General features: G+C 49.7%; 5 protein-coding genes across 7 annotated transcripts; 2 read left to right on the top strand and 3 right to left on the bottom strand.

Moving 5' to 3' along the window:
* Nucleotides 1-84: 84 nt before the first annotated feature.
* On the bottom strand, nucleotides 85-3763 carry LOC108152331 (protein FAM91A1). The gene is made up of 3 exons (XM_017281581.2): nucleotides 3667-3763; nucleotides 1476-3593; nucleotides 85-1410 (listed from the first exon to the last, which is right to left on the bottom strand). Exons 2-3 carry the CDS (start codon nucleotides 3340-3342, stop codon nucleotides 392-394), a joined length of 2886 nt encoding a protein of 961 aa, XP_017137070.1. The 5' UTR covers nucleotides 3343-3593; nucleotides 3667-3763; the 3' UTR covers nucleotides 85-391.
* A 511-nt stretch (nucleotides 3764-4274) lies between these two features.
* LOC108152330 (ubiquitin-protein ligase E3A) lies at nucleotides 4275-9074 on the top strand. Of its 3 annotated transcripts, none has more exons than XM_017281579.2 (8): nucleotides 4275-4798; nucleotides 4886-5194; nucleotides 5286-6196; nucleotides 6281-6510; nucleotides 6574-7134; nucleotides 7210-7391; nucleotides 7459-7951; nucleotides 8024-9074. In XM_017281579.2, exons 1-8 carry the CDS (start codon nucleotides 4683-4685, stop codon nucleotides 8360-8362), a joined length of 3141 nt encoding a protein of 1046 aa, XP_017137068.1. In that variant the 5' UTR covers nucleotides 4275-4682; the 3' UTR covers nucleotides 8363-9074. The 3 variants fall into 3 exon arrangements, with proteins under 3 accessions (XP_017137068.1, XP_017137069.1, XP_017137067.1); XM_017281580.2 differs by having other exon boundaries at nucleotides 4276-4798; nucleotides 5292-6196; XM_017281578.2 differs by having other exon boundaries at nucleotides 4276-4798; nucleotides 5250-6196.
* On the top strand, nucleotides 8864-17778 carry LOC108152797 (procollagen-lysine,2-oxoglutarate 5-dioxygenase). Its single transcript, XM_017282383.2, has 10 exons — nucleotides 8864-9252; nucleotides 9930-10015; nucleotides 11823-11962; nucleotides 12020-12551; nucleotides 12612-12865; nucleotides 13285-13386; nucleotides 13451-13576; nucleotides 16333-16459; nucleotides 16665-17099; nucleotides 17157-17778. Exons 1-10 carry the CDS (start codon nucleotides 9105-9107, stop codon nucleotides 17439-17441), a joined length of 2235 nt encoding a protein of 744 aa, XP_017137872.1. The 5' UTR covers nucleotides 8864-9104; the 3' UTR covers nucleotides 17442-17778.
* On the bottom strand, nucleotides 13604-14666 carry LOC108152798 (immunoglobulin domain-containing protein oig-4). Its single transcript, XM_017282384.2, has 2 exons — nucleotides 14065-14666; nucleotides 13604-14001 (listed from the first exon to the last, which is right to left on the bottom strand). The coding sequence occupies exons 1-2, from the start codon at nucleotides 14449-14451 to the stop codon at nucleotides 13693-13695; spliced, it is 696 nt and encodes a 231-aa protein (XP_017137873.1). The 5' UTR covers nucleotides 14452-14666; the 3' UTR covers nucleotides 13604-13692.
* Nucleotides 15050-16284, bottom strand: LOC108152799 (contactin-4). The gene is made up of 6 exons (XM_017282385.2): nucleotides 15886-16284; nucleotides 15706-15812; nucleotides 15563-15644; nucleotides 15434-15501; nucleotides 15297-15372; nucleotides 15050-15225 (listed from the first exon to the last, which is right to left on the bottom strand). Exons 1-6 carry the CDS (start codon nucleotides 16094-16096, stop codon nucleotides 15143-15145), a joined length of 627 nt encoding a protein of 208 aa, XP_017137874.1. The 5' UTR covers nucleotides 16097-16284; the 3' UTR covers nucleotides 15050-15142.
* Nucleotides 17779-18612: the final 834 nt, after the last annotated feature.

The raw sequence follows: 18612 nt of genomic DNA, 5'->3' as shown, positions 1-18612 counted from the left end.
AATCTTGTTGTCTCCCCGAACAGAACTTACAGAGCTAATAAAAATACATAATAAAAAAAACTAACGAAAACCTTCTGGCGTATTGGGTTTGACGCTGACTAATGCCGAGCTTGGTTGATGGGTAGCATACTGTATTATCGGATATATAGTCGGTATATACGTATACATAAATATATATATCTGGGATGTGTGTGTGTGTGTGTGTTTTTGGGTTTGTGTAAAAGCTTTATCGCGCTTTATCGCGCTTTATCGCGCTTTATCGCGCTTTATCGCGTCTCTTCTTGGAACTGTACAGAAACTGAACTGATAAGTAACTTGGAAAGTACACAGAATACTCTTGAAAAGCTGGACTGGACATGTACTGGGGGCTGTATTGGGGGGATACACTAATTTAACGCCCGTTCCAATAGCATACGTGTCCGTTCTCGAATGCCAGATTGATGCGCGGATGGGGCAGTGGCCTGGCCGCCTGGAGCGGCTGAAGCAGCTGCTCCGGCGTCGATGAATCCTCCTCAAAATATAGACACTGCCGCACAAATTCGAGGAAAAGTGCCCGCGTCTGCTCGGCGGAGTTGGACAGTACCTCCAGATTAGAGTCGCTGCACAGGCCATGCACCAGATGCTCGCAAATTCTTGTGTTGGTGTCCACATCGAAGAGCGGGACACCGAAATTGACGTCCAGCAGGGTCCACTCCTCTGTGGAGGCCTCTGGCTCTCCGGATCCGTCCTCCATAGCAATGGGTATCTCCACGGAGCTCTGCGAGAGCAGGTCGGCGCGACTGGCATGACGCGATGATTGGCTGCACTTGGCCAGCTCGCTGGCCAGCACTTGGCTGCAGTCAGGCGCCGTAAACTCATTGGCCGGTCCATGCTCGGGTGTGGCCGCAAAGTGGTTCTCGTCGGGACTCTTGAGCTGGTAGCTGGTCAGCTCTGTGGCGGGTGTCGTCGCCTCACTGGTTGGCACTTGGTTGATGAGCTTGTTGCTGGCTGGTAGCGAGGAGCGTTTGCGCTGCGGTGGCTTGAGTCTCACCTGCAGTTCGTACTCCTCGCAGCCGAGATCGGGCACGCCCGTGTTCAGGAATGTGATGTAGCCGCATTGCTGGCGCAGGTCCAGTAGGGCGTTCAGCTTTTGGATGGCCCTATGGGCCGCCCACTTGACTTGGCGCCCATCAGAGGGCTGGAATGGAAACGATTCGTAGTGGAGGGTGCCAGGACAGCGGATCCCATAGCCCTGGAGCAGCACACAGCCGTTCTTCAACTGCTCGTTCAGATTGCGGAAGCTCTCCGAGTTGAGGACGTACGAGTCTGAGTGTAGAATGTTCACCAGCAGCTTGCCATAGCCCAGAAAGAGGCGTGGCAGGGTCTTCAGCACAGTGCCGCGACACAGCAGCAAACTGGGAGGACCATAGCCTGTTAATAAATGTAAGAAAATATATAGAATAAAGCCAGTGGGGGAGTTATTGCATTTGCCGCACCTGTGATATGGTTGAAGAACAGCTTGCACCACAATGGCGCGACATCCGAGCTGCGCAGGAATTGTCCAAAGAACGGAATGCTGAAGGTGTGGCTCAGTGAAGCGGTCAGCGGCGAGGCCGAGATGATAAATTTGTACTTCTTCTCCAGTACACGATCGCGCGTCTGCCTGTCGAGCCCCTCGAGGCACTCCAGCCGCAACAGGTCCAGACCGCCGGGCACCAGATGTCGCAGCGAGCAGATTGTCGACCTGAGGATCACGGCATGCGCAAAGTACCTCGACACATCGCCCTCTCCTTCGGCGTCCAGCAGCGAGACCTGCTCCAGCTCGGTCAGAAAGCTGTCCATGCTCTCCTCGCACAGTTTTCCTACCTCGAACATGGTCACGGCGTGGTTCTTCAGCCCCGGCGACAGATTGCCCATCATCAGGAATGCGGTGAGCGTCGAGTCGAACAGGAAACCCACGCGCTTGCCGCTTTTAGGAGCCATCGTTGCCGCCGCCGCCGTACCTGCTGCCATTGGCTTCTTGGAATTAATGGTTGTGGTGCGCTCGCTTACATCCTCCAGCTCGGAGCTGACATCCTGCTCGTCGCTGTTATTGGCGTTTGGGCCAGTCCCCGTGGGAGTAGTGTTCAGATTGGCAAAGCTAAAGTCGCTCGTGTTCCCATCCGAGGAGAGGTAGCCAATCGAGCTGCTGTCCTTGTCCTTTTCTTGAGGCTGTGTCGCTGCCTTTGGCGTCTTGGGGGACTTGGGGCTCTGCTGCGGCTGCGGCTGCTGCTGCTGGTCAAAGTCGAAGCTGCCGGCGTGCAGGTTGTAGTTGAGTGGCGTGATCTGGGGCGTCTCTGGCACCTGCTGCAGGTTGTAGCTCTCCCAGCTGGGATGGTTAGACTGCTGGTCTTGGCCCTGTCCAGAATCGTGTTTGCGATGGGCGAATCCCAGGCGACAAATGAACGAAATCGCCTGCTTCACGCAGTCCAGATCCAACTGCAGCATGTGGCCAAGCTCGGCGATGGTCATGTGCTCGTCGGCGCTCACGAAGATCTTATACAGCAGATTTTCAAAGTAATCGCCGCTAACGCGGTTCATCACGAAGTTCCGCAGGGGAGGAATGGAGATGCGATCCTCCCCGCAGATGGGCACGTCCAGATATATCAGACCCCTGCGGTAGAGACTGTGCACCACATGGTAGTCACATTTGCCCGCCGGCTGGGCACCGAAATCGATGAGGTCATCGAGCAAGCTGCGCTCCGAAGGGGACACATAGCGAATGTCCGTCTCCAGGACGAAGCCGATGTCTATGCGCCACCAGGGCTCGACGTGCACCAGCACGGGGACGCGCGGCAAGAAGTCATGCGGATTCGGCTTGGCGCTGAAGAGCAGAGTGCGCGTGGTGTGTGTCTTCAGATTGCTAATCAGGCCCAGATACTCATTGCGGCCAATGCCCAGGACCCGCAGACAGTCGGCCGCCGTGAAGTTGGGCAGCGTGTCGTAGCTCTTGTCGCTGCGCAGCAGCTGGCTGAGCACTTCCAGATAGTAGTTGAAGGGCGTGTAGCGCAGTCCCTTGGTCACAATGTCCGCCAGGTGGTAGGGGAAGACCCCGAGCCCGTTGATGTTCTTTTGGATGAGCAGCTCGTAGTAGCGCTGCTCCTGGCGGAACACCTTGGAGGCCAGGTTTCCCCGAAAGCGCAGCTGGTTCTTCAGGCTGTAGTTGAACACGAACTTCTCGTAGTCGCGCTGATTGTTGTGCAGCACCGACCGCAGGTGCACGGGCAGCTGCTGCCATGACACATTTCCACGCACGCAGAGCTGCAGTTGGGCCTGGCAGTTGCTGTTGCTGCCGCCGTTAGCCATCTCGTCTTTCTCCGTCATCTTGTTGCCAGCCGCTGGATTCGGTTTGCTCTTAGTCCTGGATTAACTCATTCCATCGTATACACTTCACAATTCTCGGCACTCCTCTAATCTTTTCCTCGTTTTAACGTTTTCCTTGCAATCCGTTGCGTTGTATTTTATTATATTTTTTTTTTTTAATTGGAAGAAGTGGAAAAGCGACAGCTGATAAAAACCGTCTGACTTTGGAGCTTTCCAGCACTGGCGATAGGTCAAGTAATAACTGGCGATATCTGTATAGAAGAATACGAATTTAAAATACCTTTTGTTGTTATTATAGCCTGAGGGCATTGGTGTGAATTATACTTATTATTATTTGCTATTGATTTTTTTCAGGAAAAAAAGGAATACGTTGAACTCGAATAATTTGGGTTTACGAATCATCTATTTGTTGAATCAGAAATTATGAGCTCCAATGATTTTATAAGTTGACACAAACTCTCTCCACATCCTACTTTGCCTACAAAAATATATGTAACTATTTTCTTTTATTTTCTTACTTTCAAACGATCCCCAAGCATATTTGAAAAATCGATAGACTTGGCGGCGATATCAATAAACCGTATCGTGCGTTCTGCAGCACTTGCACTCATGCAACGAACGGTCTTCGACTCTGGGAGCTCTCAGTTTTGGCTGAGAGTTCTCATGAGATATCCTTTTTGATTAGAGGTCCCAGCGTATTTGAGTGTATGCGTGCTCCTGTTTTTTTTTGTAGCATATGCGCTGCATGCATTTTATGAATTCAGAGCTAATTTACTTTAAATTTTGTAGAGTATTATGATATTTTTTGAATAAGCTTGCCGAAGGCCTCTGGGAGATCTCGCTTCAAATTGTGTTGGTACGTTTACGTTTTAAAAACTGGCACATCACATATGTATGTACTGTAACAATATTGTTAGTGCCAAAGAGTGCTGTGAAACACTTGTCGTTGATGATTTTCAATATTCGGCCTGGCCTGCGACTCATAAACACACTTGTGTCTAGTGCTAAAAGTAAAAATTTTAAAATAATTTGTAAAAAGAGAAAATAGTGAATAGAACGACAACAGATAATTTTCCAATGCCCTGTAAGCAGAGGCACCGCGTCGGGAAAGAGGTCATAGCAAACAATAATTCGAGCAGAGCAGTGAGAGAACGACAGGGACATCAACATCGATTTTTTTGCACCCTTTTTTGTGCATAATTCGCATCGCACTTTAGCACACAAAGGAGACGGCTTGGTCACAGGCAGCAGGAAGCACGCAACCCAAAGAGTTCGCAGAACCGTGTCGTCGAGTCCGGGCGGGAGTGTAGCATTGTGGAACGGTTGGAAACAGTCGCAGAATGAGCGACAGTGGGGAGGAACGCGACCATCAACCGATGGCGCGGCAAACTTCGTCAGCACCGTCGCCGCCACCGTCACCGTCACCGTCTGCGTCTCCGTTGCCAGGCGTCTCAAGGTGAGTTCGGTGCTGTGCGCCCATGCATAATGCCAGATCCCAGACCCCGAAACCATTTCACTGTTCGATTTCCTCTTTCGTCTGCAGTGCATCGACGTCGACCTCGACGGCACCCGGTGGGCAGGCCACACCGGAGATGAAGCGCTCGACTGTGCGCACCCTCATTCAGTGCTATTTCCACCAGCTGCAGTCCGGATGTGGCAATGAGCAGTGCACCAACGTCCACTGCGCGTCCAGCGGAAGGGTGACACCCATGCCGCCCAACGAGGTGGCGGCCCGCGCACTCCATCTATTCTCACAGGAGGCCCGGCTGTGCGTGAATCCCGAGCAACTGCAACCGCCACCGCAAGCCGAACTCGCGCCGCAACCGGAGCGGGTCGCTCCAGTAGCCATCAGGTAGGATCCTCACATTCATTCGCTTATTCCGCCTAATCCGTTCCTGACCCGACAGCCCTCATGATATCGACATGCTTTCCCCCAACGAAAGCAACAGCAGTAGCAGCAGCAGCAGCAGCAGTAGCAACAGCTCCACCAGCACCATCACCTCCGCCAGCACCACAACAACAACCAGCGCCCAGTCGCAAAGCTCTCCGGGTCCAACATCGGTTTCAGTTCCCGGTCCAAGTCCAAGTCCCATAGCGACAGCATTGCCGCGAATGGAGCAGCCCGAACTGGTGGCTCCAGCACCTGCACCTGCCCCCGCCTCTTCCACCTCCACCTCCTCCTCTGGAGCGTGCACACCAGAAAATCTTTCGGAAGTCAAATCCCTGGAGGCCAGCTGTTTGATATCCCTGTACGAGGAGTGTGTGAAGAAGGACAGCTATGACAAGCTCTACCAGGCCGTCGGGGATGTCTTCTCGTGCGTGGAACGACTGAGCAGGAGCTTTGTGCGCACTCCGGACACGGAAGAAGAGGACACAGCTAGCGTGCCGATCTTCTTGGCCAAGCCTCCAGAGCCCCTGAACAAGGAGCAGCTGCGCACACTGGAGGGAGAGCACGACAAAGACGAGGACAGCACTCAGCAAGCAGGCGCAATGGAGGCCTTGGCAGGTACGGACACAGAAGCCGAAGCGGTGGCAGACGTGGACGGAGACAATGACGATGATGCTGGGCCGGAGGATGCCGATGATGAGGATGTGCCCATGGAGCCGGCTCCCAAGTCAACGTCGAACGCACATCTGAAGGATTTATTGCTGAGCAGCGACACTCTGGTGGACTTTGAAGGACTGCGACGCGTGCAGAAACTCTTGTTTGCCTCCAAATCGCGAACTGTCATCGACAAGCTCACCAGCAGCGTCATCCAGCTGGCGGACTGGATCCATTACATGCGGCGGTACACCCCAGACTGGGAGAAGGTCGTCCACTGTCTGGTCATATGCTTTGACCTGGCCACCAACAGTGAGTAGCAGCCCCCCAAGCCACTTATCGGTGGAGGACTTCCATTGATATGCATTTTTGACCTTTTCGCTACTCTGCACGCAGCCAAAAACATGGACTACGTGGATCGGGTGCTGCCCAAGCTGTGTCTGGCAGCGGCCTCCATGTCCGTCATGGCGCAGGCGCGTCTGGCCCGGATATGGGCGGCGCATTGCGCGGACCAGCTGCATACGCTGGTCGCCTCCTGCCAGCAGCAGATCACCCTCCAGGTCCTGCTAGACGAGGAGGCAATGCGCGAAAACGAGCAAATCATTGGCTTGACCAAAGTTCTGAAGGTAACCATCGCCCCGCCCCGCGCAAAAGGTTTCCCATTGCTCATGCCCCGCTTCCATCCGCAGATAGTGTTTTATGCCAACATTCTGGCCAGCGAACTGGAGCGTCGCTCCTGTCGGATCTCGCTGGAGGAACAGGCGGAGATTGAAGAGGACAGTACTGAGGACGGTGAGCCCCCCGAGGAAGACCTCTTTCTGTACAACCAGGTGGGGCATCCCCACGTGCCCAAGTTCGCCGAGGACCAGATGGAGAAGGCGCTGAAGGTGTCGGCCATCGACTGCCGCAAGCCGCTGGTGCCTCTCGAGGAGTTCTATAACGAGGCGCTCAGCGAGAATATCCAGATGCACCACGACTACCTCTCGTACAAGTCGCTGGCCATGGAGAGCGAGGTGGGCTCCAGCCACAGCAACTACTTCTCCTTCATGCTGTACGCATTCATCCTGACGCCCGCCACCAAGGTGGACGCCCTGTACTACGACAGCCGGATGCGGATGTACAGCGAGCGCTACTCCACGCTCTATTCGTTCATCAACAACTTTGGCCAGGACGGGCAGGATGCTACCCACCGGCCGGATCTCAAATTGACCGTGCGACGCGACCAGCTGATAAACGATGCGCTCGTGGGGGTAAGCAAACGGTTCGGAGAACTCTACTAAAAGATCCATAATCTAACAGTGGGCACTGTGGGGTTTTTCTTGCAGCTGGAACTGGTGGCCATGAGCAATCCAAAGGATCTCAAGAAGCAGCTGGTCGTGGAGTTTGTCGGCGAGCAGGGCATCGACGAGGGCGGCGTATCCAAAGAGTTCTTTCAATTGATCGTTCAGGAGATTTTCAATCCGGCATTCGGCATGTTTTTGCAGCAGGAGGAGACCAACAACATGTGGTGAGTGCCAGGCCCCCTGCTATTCATGTGGCCCCTCTCTCATGTTTCCTCGTCCCTCGTTCAAAAGGTTCAATGCCACACCCTTCGAGAATGGGGCACAATTCACTCTGATTGGTATCATCATCGGATTGGCCATCTACAACAACGTGATTCTGGCTGTGAACTTCCCGATGGTGGTCTACCGCAAGCTATTGGGCTATCGCGGTACTTTCTGCGATCTGCGCGACTACAGTCCTATGCTGTACTCGAGCCTCAAGTCGATGCTCGACTTTGAGGGCGAGAACATGGAGGACGTCTTCGATCAGACGTTCAAGATAAGCTACACCAATGTGTTCGGTGAGATGGTCGATCACGAGCTGGTGCCGCAAGGCGACGTGGTACTCGTCGGGCAGCACAACAAGCAGCTGTTTGTGGACCTGTACGCCGACTTTCTGCTGAACAAGAATATCCAGCAGCAGTTCAACTCCTTCCGCAAGGGCTTCGAGATGGTCACCGACGAGTCGCCGCTGAAGCTGCTCTTCCGTCCCGAGGAGATCGAGATGCTGGTCTGCGGCAGTCGCGTGAGTACCCTAGGCTAACAAATTCTCAAAGAGCAGCAAATGGTGCTAAAAGCTTTTCTTTGGGCTCTGCAGGAATTCGACTTTGTGGAGTTGGAGAACGCCGCGGAGTACGAGGGCGGCTACACGGACGAGACGCAGATAATCAAGGACTTTTGGAAGATTGTGCATGCCATGCCGAACGAGTCGAAACGCAAGCTGCTCGAATTCACAACAGGATCGGCCCGGGTGCCCCTCGGGGGGCTCAAGTTTCTGCGGCTGATGATCACGCGGCACGGGCCGGACAGCGATCGGCTGCCCACTTCGCACACCTGCTTCAATGTCCTGCTGCTGCCGGAGTACAGCAGCAAGGTGAAGCTGGAGGAGCGCCTGCTGAAGGCAATCAACTACTCCAAGGGCTTCGGCATGCTGTAGGCAGTGGGACCCGAGTCTGGGCCCCAATTGCATCGTAACTGATACCACCTCTCTAGGAACGAACACGATTACATATTGGGCTTTAGTGTTTTTTTGTTGTTGGGTTATGCCATTTATTTTTGATACAACCTGTTCAAATGAGACAATATACATACATATATGCTCAATTTCTGGCGCGATGGCAAGCTAAAATAATGAACGGACACGACTTTCACGGTAAACACTCGAGAAACTCCCCTACCATACTGTTCTTTCTTTTGTCGCTCAGTTAATTGTAAATATACATTTACTAATATATGTACAATAACATTATGTGTATTCTCACCCATGTAACTATATATATATAGGTCGCCAGGCACTGAATTTATTAATAAATTTAAAGTGCGCGCCAAACAAACAAAACTTACTCGAAGTTTCTTCCATGCCTATCGACCTATCGCTGGCTCGCTTTGCAACACTGACGCGTCAGCTGTGATGCGGGCGTCGGATCCCTGCTAGTGGGACGCTTTGGGTCCATTCATTCGTCTTTTTGGGGTTCTTGGGTTCGGCTCGAATCAAAAAGTTGTTCCACTTGAAATCTAGTGCACTTGAAGGAACAGAAAATGCAACAATTATAACGCAAAGTGCTTCATATCCCTACTGTCTAAACAAATTTATGTGCCTAACAAATTTATTCCGCGCGTGTGTGTGAGAGTGTCTTTTTTTTTCTGTGTGTGTGAACAGAACCGTAAAATCCAGCAGAATGCAAAAACAAGAGCGCACATTGTTGTTGCGCTTTGGAGCGCTGCCCGTATTGTTTTTGCTTCTGGCGTCGCAAGGAGCCCACGCAGATGCAGGCGCAGCGGCAGATGCTGCTGCCGACGTCTCTGCAGCAGAGTCCAATTTGAATGGTTTGTTTCTACTGCACTGCAATGAGTGAGAGCATCTCTCGAATTAGTCGAGATGGAAAATTATATTGTATGCAAAGGCGACTGACTTCCTCCATCCCCATCGCTCACTGTGGTTTTGTTTATGTTCTCATGCCCCTCCTTTCTGCATTCCATCCTGCTGCCAGTACCCTGTACTTGTGCAGCAGAAGGGTATATTGGATGGGCATTCAATCGCAGAGTCACAGGATCTGCCGTAATACCGTGGGGCAGATTAAGGGTTCCTTTAGGCCGCGAATGTAAAAAAATTATAAATTTTCGTAATTACGAAGACTTTGGACTAGTCCTGGGCACACATTTCTGTAAAGCAGAGGTATCTTTAGGTCGCTATAGCGACCACTTGTTCTGGTTTTCGTTCCGTCTGATGTATGGGGCCGTTCACACTGGAATTGCATGGCAGGAGCATCCACATATGCGGATCGGTACCGAAATAGCAGATTCTAATGAATCTCAATTCATTATTCTCTTGTTTCAAACGCGTTCAACCCGTTGATTAAGCAAAATAAACCAGTTAATCAGCCAAAACGATCAAAAAGACTCGTCAAACCAATATCTTACTTGTGTGTTTCGGCTTAGATCCCTTATATACAATTCGATGAAGCCAATCCACTAATCCACATAATCTTCTCTCAATCCCGCAGATAAGGTCGAAGTATTCACGGTGGCCACTGAACCCACCGATGGCTATGCCCGCTATATCCGTTCAGCACGCATTTACGACGTTAAGGTGAGATATTTCCGTTTATTTTAAGACACTAATTTTAGCATCTATGTAGATTGGACCACATTAGTCCCAGGTCTAGTTTCATTAGCACTCGATATCTAAAATCTTGGCATCGGCTTTGCGGTTTCGCAAGAACCGTTATGAGTGCCAGAAGAAAGAAAAGAATCGACAGATTAACAAATGCGACGCACAGTTAGTCCATAAAGTATGTTTATGGGGTGGATCAAAGGCTTGTTTATAGAGCAGTTTCTTATTTTAGAACTGTTTAAAGAAGCAGTTCCATCAGAAATTTGTGTATTTTTCCTTATATAAATCATTACGAGCTGACTTTTCAACTGGTGGAAATTCTCGTAGACCAAGAAAATCCTATTTAATACAAATAAAAAGTGTATTGCCAGAGGACAAAGGGATCATGAAGACTTTCATGAGGGATTTATCAATAGGTTTTCCTTAGCACGAGTAGTACTCTCTTAAAAATGACCAATAATTCTTTATAAATCTCGTAAGTTTCCTCAGAATATCATAGGAATCGAAAGCGTAAACCAAAATTTATTCTGCCACCAATTCTTTCGCATGCAAATGAGAGCTGATTGTTTTTATTGATGAATTTCTAATTTGACGTCTGTCTGGAGAATCTGTTGTTCATAAAAACTTGTCTTAAAACCACAAACTATACTATATATGTATGTACATGGTACATATATATATGTGACAGATAAGGGGTCGGGTTCGGATTCGGGTCTGTGATGTGCTGTATGGTCTTCCAAAGATCTCGAAGAATCGCCGGTTGTCGGCCTGTGGCACACTTTCATAACTTTGTATTGTTTTATGTACGAGTTATGGGGCACATATGTACACTATATGCGGCCAAGCATCCGGCGTGGCATCTGATGTGTACCCCAGAGATTGGCTGGACTTGTGGGGCACCGGCAACATCAAGTGCACACATGTTTAAATTCCAATTCCGATTCGGACTCGGATTCGTATTCCTAGTCGGATTCTCATGCTTGCGGGCTCGATTGCGGGCATTAATCACGTAGTCCCATTGCAGTTGCCGGGGGTTATTAGAACAGAGATTCGTCTCTATTCGGTTTCTAGAACTTTTTTCCAATCATCTTCCACATACAGAGGGGGTTTGACTTCTGCTTATCAGGGATTTGCTCCCTCTAAGCGATGACAGTTTCTGATGGTGGTTTTGTTTTGCCCGATTTTGTCAGGCCGCCCTCTGAGTGTGAATGTTTCGGTATTTCGAAGGGAATACGAATACGAAAATCTGCTGATTAGCCCGCTCCTGATGGTCCCATGGCCCCCCACCCCCATCCCCATTCCCCTTTGTCTTGAATTTCGTTATGTATTCGGAGAACTGTGTGAGCCCCAAGCGATTGCAGAATGAATGGGGATCGGAGTTGGGGCATTCATGTTGGGGTTTCATGTTTTGTATGTGCTTCCATTTATTCCATTGCTTCTTTGTTATATCTTTTTGTTCTGGTATGATCAACATTTCGAGCAACATTGTATCCTTTAAAGCCTTTTAATACCTTTCAAAGCCAATGGTTTCCAAGGGAGTTCTATGATATATCAGTCTTTGCTAAGATTATAAAGGTTAAAGATTCTAAAGCCTTTAAAAATCAATTAAATAAGGAAATGAACCACATACCAGTACGAGAAAACAACAAGATGATCCGGGGTTATCTATAAAAGATCTTGCTATCAATTAAGAACCGGATCCAAATCACATTCAACAAAATTAGAGAAATATTTTTCGTCTAAGAAGATAGTGAATCCAATTAAAAGATTTGTGTACCAACAGGTCACAACCTTGGGCCTGGGCGAGCACTGGAAGGGCGGTGATATGCAGCATCCCGGAGGCGGTTTTAAGGTCAATCTCCTTCGCAAAGCTGTTGCACCCCTGAAGGATGAACAAGACACAATCGTACTCTTTACAGACAGGTAAGAAGGTACCAAAGAGCTATGCAGAAACCAAAATCAATCCATTATTTTCCATAGCTATGATGTGATCATCACCGCCAAGCTGGAGGAGATTGTAGAGTTGTTCAAGGAGTCGAAGGCCAAGCTGCTCTTCTCCGCAGAGAAGTTCTGCTGGCCGGACAGTAGCCTGACCGATGCGTACCCCGAGGTGGAGGGCAATGCCTCGCGCTTCCTCAACTCGGGGGCCTTCATTGGCTACGCCCCGCAGGTGAACGCCCTGCTGGAGGAGGCCATCGACGACATGGACGATGATCAGCTGTACTACACCAAGGTGTTCCTGGATGAGGCTAGGCGGGCCAAGCTGGGCATGAAGCTGGACACGCAGTCACGCCTGTTCCAGAACCTGCACGGCGCCAAGAACGACGTCAAGCTGAAGGTGGACATCGAGAGCAACCAGGGCATCCTGCAGAACGTGAACTTTCTGACCACGCCCGCCATTGTCCATGGCAACGGACTGAGCAAAGTCGATCTGAATGCCTACGGCAACTATCTGGCCAAAACGTTCAACGGCATCTGCACTGTTTGCCAGGAGTATCTCCTGGAACTGGATGTAAGTGCCGGCCATCTCCTCAACAGAGTAGATCTAATCCAGCTTTGAATTTTCCTCCAGGAACAACATCTGCCCGTGATCTCCCTATCTGTGATTGTCCCCATGGCCGTGCCCTTCTTTGACCAATTCCTCGAGGGCATCGAGAAGATCAACTACCCCAAGCAGAACCTCCATTTGCTCATCTACAGCAATGTGGAGCTCCACGACGCGGACATCAAGTCGTTTGTGAACAAGCATGGCGAGAAATACGCCAGTGCCAAGTACACTCTCTCCACGGACAATCTGGACGAGCGTCAAGGCAGACAATTGGCCTTGTAAGTGCTTAAGGGAACCAGAAATTACTCTTACGGGATGGTACTCGAACTGCTTGAATGGATATGCTTTAGTTCTTTGAAGGATTGATTCTTCCTAAAGATAGAGAAGGCTGCATTCACTCAGCAGATGAGGGAATGTCTTAAGATCTGAGAGAGTTTCATTGACATAAGTATTCAGACATAGACGTTGTTCTTACAAGCGGTGCTTCCTAGGGAAAATATACCAAAACTATTGTTTCGACTAGCCTTTTTGACTCTTTTAGAGAACATTTAAATTATAATTTCTGATGTTTAAAGACTATAAACTATAGACTCTGAACAGTCACATAATTATCCAAGAGTTAAGGCATATTCATTCACATTCTTTGCCTCAACCCAAGACTAGTTCAATATTTACGATGATTAATTCTCTATTCCAGCGACCAAGCCAAGCTCCGCAAAAGCGACTACATCTTCTTCATCGATGGAGATGCCCATATCGATGATGGCGAAGTGCTACGCGAACTGCTCAAACTGAACAAGTAGGTCACGGCTGAACTCTCTAAGTCTGAACACCGAAAAATAGTGATGCCCCCTCTTTTGCAGGCAATTTGTGGCGCCGCTGTTCGCCAAATACCACGAACTGTGGAGCAACTTCTGGGGCGCACTCTCGGAGGGCGGCTTCTATGCGAGGTCGCACGACTACGTGGACATTGTCAAGCGGGATCTGATGTAAGCACAAACAAAAAAACGCTAGGGTTTACATCTTGTATGCTATGTGCATCGATTTTATTGCTTAAGCCTAGGGAGCCACGCCCCGAACTGATTCGGCCGGTGGTCGGAGTCGATCAGTCGAAGGCAATGGAGAAATCTGTTTTGAAGCTGCGCCGATCGATGGAGTACATGTTGTCGGCGGTGCACTCGTAGAGGCCTGCGTCCATCTGTGTGGCCGGGTCGATTTCGATCTTGGACTTTACCCTGTCATCGCCGATGGTCCACTCGTGGACGTGCATGTAGAGGTGCTGGTAGATCTCGGCCCCGTCCTTGTACCAGGTGATGTGTGGCCGCGGGTTGCCCTTGGCCACGCACAGGAAGGCGATCTTGTGGCCCAGCACGTACTCCAGATCAAAGTGTGAGGCCTGCAAGATCTTGGCTCCCTGCAGGAAACCGCAGATTCGATTCGTGATCTTCTTTCACTCAACTACTGTCACTCAACTCACGTTATTGTTGTTGTAGTACTGATCGGACTCGGGATCGCGGTACTTGCCCGTGATGGGCAGGCCGATCTGGACCCTCGACTTGGTGCGTCCGCGACCACGGGCACGCCGCGCCTCGCACACGGGACCAGTGCCCAGCATGAGCAGGCCCAGGCCGAGGCAGATGATCAGGCATTTGACCTGCATTGTGCGTGTGGTGCTATGAGTGGTGCGATGTGTGGTGTGCGGTGTGTGCTCTGTGACTCCTCCGATGGCTTCGCCCGACGGTGCTGTGCGAATCTCGTCTGCTCGGCGACTGATCCACTCTGCTGTGGGCCCTGGTCGATGCCTCGATGTCTCGATGCCTCGATCTGCCTGCCCCACGTAATTTGCCACAATTGGCGTCGCCATATAATCCGTGGACTGTGCAGTAGTGGATCTGCGCTCTCCAATCTTTTTGGACTTGGCCCGGGATATGGTTCCTCATCTCTGCACTTCCATATTCCACACTCAATTTCATCGCTTGATTTGATTTGGGCGCTCGTTTGCAAATGGGAAGCTCTTGTCACCCCTTTTCCTGATATTTTTCGCTGGGATTCGGACAATGGCACAGTGGGGAAGGGTCCATTGAAAGGGAAATGATATGGAAAAGATGTTTCGACTATGATTTCCTTATGCCTAATTCTGTTGCGAAATATGAAGGTTTTTTTTCGGGCCTTGCCTTCTACAATTATTGCCAGCCTTCGGCCCACTGTGCACCTGTGGGGTGACATTTCAAAGCCACTGTTGTGGGCCTCTCAGTGTGGGGTTTGCTTTCACACATTTTAATAAAATAAATGCAAAAAAATCATTTGAATTAGGTAATTGAGCCAATTTGTCGGCCACGCATACAGATGCGCCCTTACAGAGCCGGAGACAGAGGCAAACACAGAGAGGCACATGAGGCACATGAGGCATAAGGTCGTGAACGAATAGAATTTATATTTCCATGAAATGAGACGCAAAAAAGTATTTTTATACATTTTTTGTTTTGTTTGTTTATTAACTTTAGCTGGATTCAACTGGATTCAAAGCTTAGATTTCATTTTACTGCTTTACTGTGCTAAAAGTTAACCATTACGTAGTCCGTGCGAAAGCCCCGACGATCGATGGCATAGATGTTATCCGCCTGGCATTCGTAGTAGCCTGAAAGATGGATGGAAAGAGAGATGATATGGGGGGTAAACACCTTGTTCCACACTGCCATGACTACTTACCCGCATCCATCTGCGTAGTGGGATCTATTTCCATTTTACTTTTGATAATATCCGTCTCTATATGAGACTCGTGCACCTAAAGCAGACCCAGCAGAGTGTCAATTGAGTGATCTCTAAGTGTTCGAAAGAAGTCTTACCTGAAAGAACCGATGCTGGTAGAGCTCAGCTCCATCCTTGAACCAGGTGATGGTGGGCCGTGGATTGCCTGGGGAAGATACGTGCCTCTATACACCCTTCCAGTGAGCAGCAAACCCCACTCTACTCACCTTGGGCCATGCAGAAGAAGGTGATCTTGCGTCCCAGCGTGTAGTCCAACTCGAAGTGCGAGGACTTTATTATCTTGGCACCCTGCAACACACAGAATATACGTATGATATCTGTACAACCTCTGGCGAACGTCGTCACTCACATTCTCATGATCGTAGTAGCTGACGGCATCCTGGGAGAGGTGCTGGATGACCACGGGCTTCTTGCCCGTGTAGTTGCGTCGCAGAACATTCCTGCCGCCCGTGCTTCCTGGGAAACAGGAGTTACTAAACAGCCGAGAACCCAGTGGATAGGGGGATATATATGCTAGTGGATCACTCACTTTGGGCTGCCACGCGGCCAAGATCGCTGATCAGCAGCAGGAGGCAGAGGCCGAGGCCGAGGAGAGACGATTGCTTGAGCTTCCAGCTCCAGAGGCCACAGAGACTGGTCATTGTCGAGCCGCGTGATTCCGATCGGCGATCGTCAACGGGGAATGTTGTTTTGATACTGCGCTCTGCATCTGCACGGCACGTTATCCACTCCACTCCCATCCCATCGTGGGTCGTCTTCCCCCTCTGTTCTTCAGCGTGGATGCGGGCACTTTTGATTGAATTACGGGCAGTAAATGGGGGGATCAGATCAGTTGGGTGCGACGCCACTTTCCATTTCGCAACTTTGTTGCGAATCCACTGCGCAATGAGTGTTGTCACTGGCTCGCCCTGTTTTTGGCTGGTTATTCATCAGTTCTCGTTCTCGTTCTGTCCATTCTTCTCCACTTCTCCGACAGCGGCATATTCAACGTGCCCCATGTGACGAGCATCTATCTGGTGAGGAGCAGCGCTTTCGACGTCCTCAGCTTCCAGCACAGCGAATACGACGCCGATATGGCCATGTGCGAGTCGCTACGAAAAGCGGTAAGTACTTTATTCCTACTGATTGGTATTTCCTTTTGTCAGATACAAGATCCTATTGGTATACAGACACTTCCCATTCTTTGTCCCCACAATTGATAGTCCGATGTTCTCTTATCTGCTGAACGTTTTCCTATCCACTTTTTGCTGGGTGCTTTAGATGGGGCCTAATTCACATACTAATCCAAGTTCCGGCTTTGTTTTTCAGGGTGTATTCATGTTCATTAGCAATCAACGCTACTTCGGACACTTGGTCAATGCCGATAACTTCGACACCAAGGTGACACGTCCCGACTTCTACACGCTGTTCAGCAATCGGTACGACTGGACCGAGAAGTACATCCATCCGAACTACTCGGAGCAGCTGAACGCCAGCACGGTGATTGAGCAGCCGTGTCCGGATGTGTACTGGATGGCGATCGTGACGGACGCCTTCTGCGATGATCTGGTGGCCATTATGGAGAACCACGGCACCTGGTCTGATGGCAGCAACAATGACAATCGTCTGGAGGGCGGCTACGAGGCAGTGCCCACGCGCGACATTCACATGAAGCAGGTGGGCCTCGAGGTGCTGTACCTGAAGTTCCTGGAGCTGTTTGTGCGACCCCTGCAGGAGCGTGTCTTCACCGGCTATTATCATAACGTGAGTTCATGGATAGATCCCGGGAGATCGGATTGCTAATGTTAAACCCACCCACAGCCTCCTCGCGCGCTGATGAACTTTATGGTGCGCTACCGGCCCGACGAGCAGCCCTCGCTGCGGCCCCACCACGACGCCTCGACCTACACCATCAACATTGCCATGAACCAGGTGGACACCGACTACGAGGGAGGCGGGTGCCGCTTCCTACGCTACAACTGCTCCGTGACGGAGACAAAGAAGGGCTGGATGCTGATGCACCCTGGCCGACTGACCCACTACCACGAGGGACTGCTGGTGACCAAAGGCACACGCTACATCATGATCTCCTTCATCGATCCGTAGACGTGGATGGGCGGCAATACCAAATAAGAGATTCGAATGGACATTTAATGGTTACTATATGCATCATGACTGCCATATCGGCCACTCCAAAGAATTGTGTATCCTAAGATCGAACAAAACCCGATCAAATCTAGTTAAAGTCCCAGAACAAGAAGTGGGGGGTTTTCGGCCAGTCTGAATTTTTTGAAGATTTTACATACCCGACTACTTTGAGACCGATAGCTTTAGAGTCCCTAAAAAGAATCTGTTTAATACCTAAGTTAAATGTAAGTCTTTTTATAACGTATTCAACGTGTGCAAGTCTGCAATCAAATAAATGCAATAATTAAAAGGTTTACACTTCGGTTCGATTAATATAAATACTTATCTATCCAGATCTTTAACGTTCGGGGACTTCTCCTACAACACATTGCAAACTTTTTTGCTCTCAACCATTATATTATTTGTATCACAATTTTAAAACCAATAGCTACAGCAGAGCAATGATATATGTACATATGAACATATTCGTTGAAGAATTATTTCAAATTTAAAAACTAATAGCAGCACAATTTTAATATGAAATTTTCCAAATGAAACACGTAAAAATAACTTTCGAACGACAGTTCATATGGTAATGTTACAGTACATATAGTTTTCTAATTGGTATTGGTGTGTTTTAAAGAATGATTTTCTTTGCAAAACCCGATAAAAGAAACCAGAAAGAACCTTTTAAGTATATCCTCACAGATCGGTATTTAACTACAAATATGGTAATGCAGAGTACAGAGGAAACAATGGTTTTCTTTTTCCATTAAATCCTCCCATACAAAATGAGACGTTGGATAAGTTATTACCTGCGTTGAGTATTTGAAATTGTAGACATTTTTTCTAGCTTGTAATTTATGTTTATTTCCATTTCAGACTCGTCGAAGTTCTAATCTCTCCACGACCACTGTGCGAGCAAATGCACCCGCTCTTATCTGTTTAAGAACCGTTATTTCGAGTCTTGCACACCACTGCGCCTCACACAGTGCCGGGTTAACAGGCGCAGAGAGAGCGAGAACTGAACAGAGCGCTGTTAGAACAGCTGGGGCGTCGCCAGCAGAGGCCCCCATGGCCTCATGGCCCCATATGCACAAGCAGAACTTGCAATCGGCCGTGCTCTCTCTGTCTCCGTCTCTGTCTGGCC

Source organism: Drosophila miranda, chromosome XR, assembly GCF_003369915.1.
Source record: "Drosophila miranda strain MSH22 chromosome XR, D.miranda_PacBio2.1, whole genome shotgun sequence".
NCBI lineage: Eukaryota > Metazoa > Arthropoda > Insecta > Diptera > Drosophilidae > Drosophila > Drosophila miranda.
This window is presented reverse-complemented; position numbering and strand designations above follow the sequence as displayed.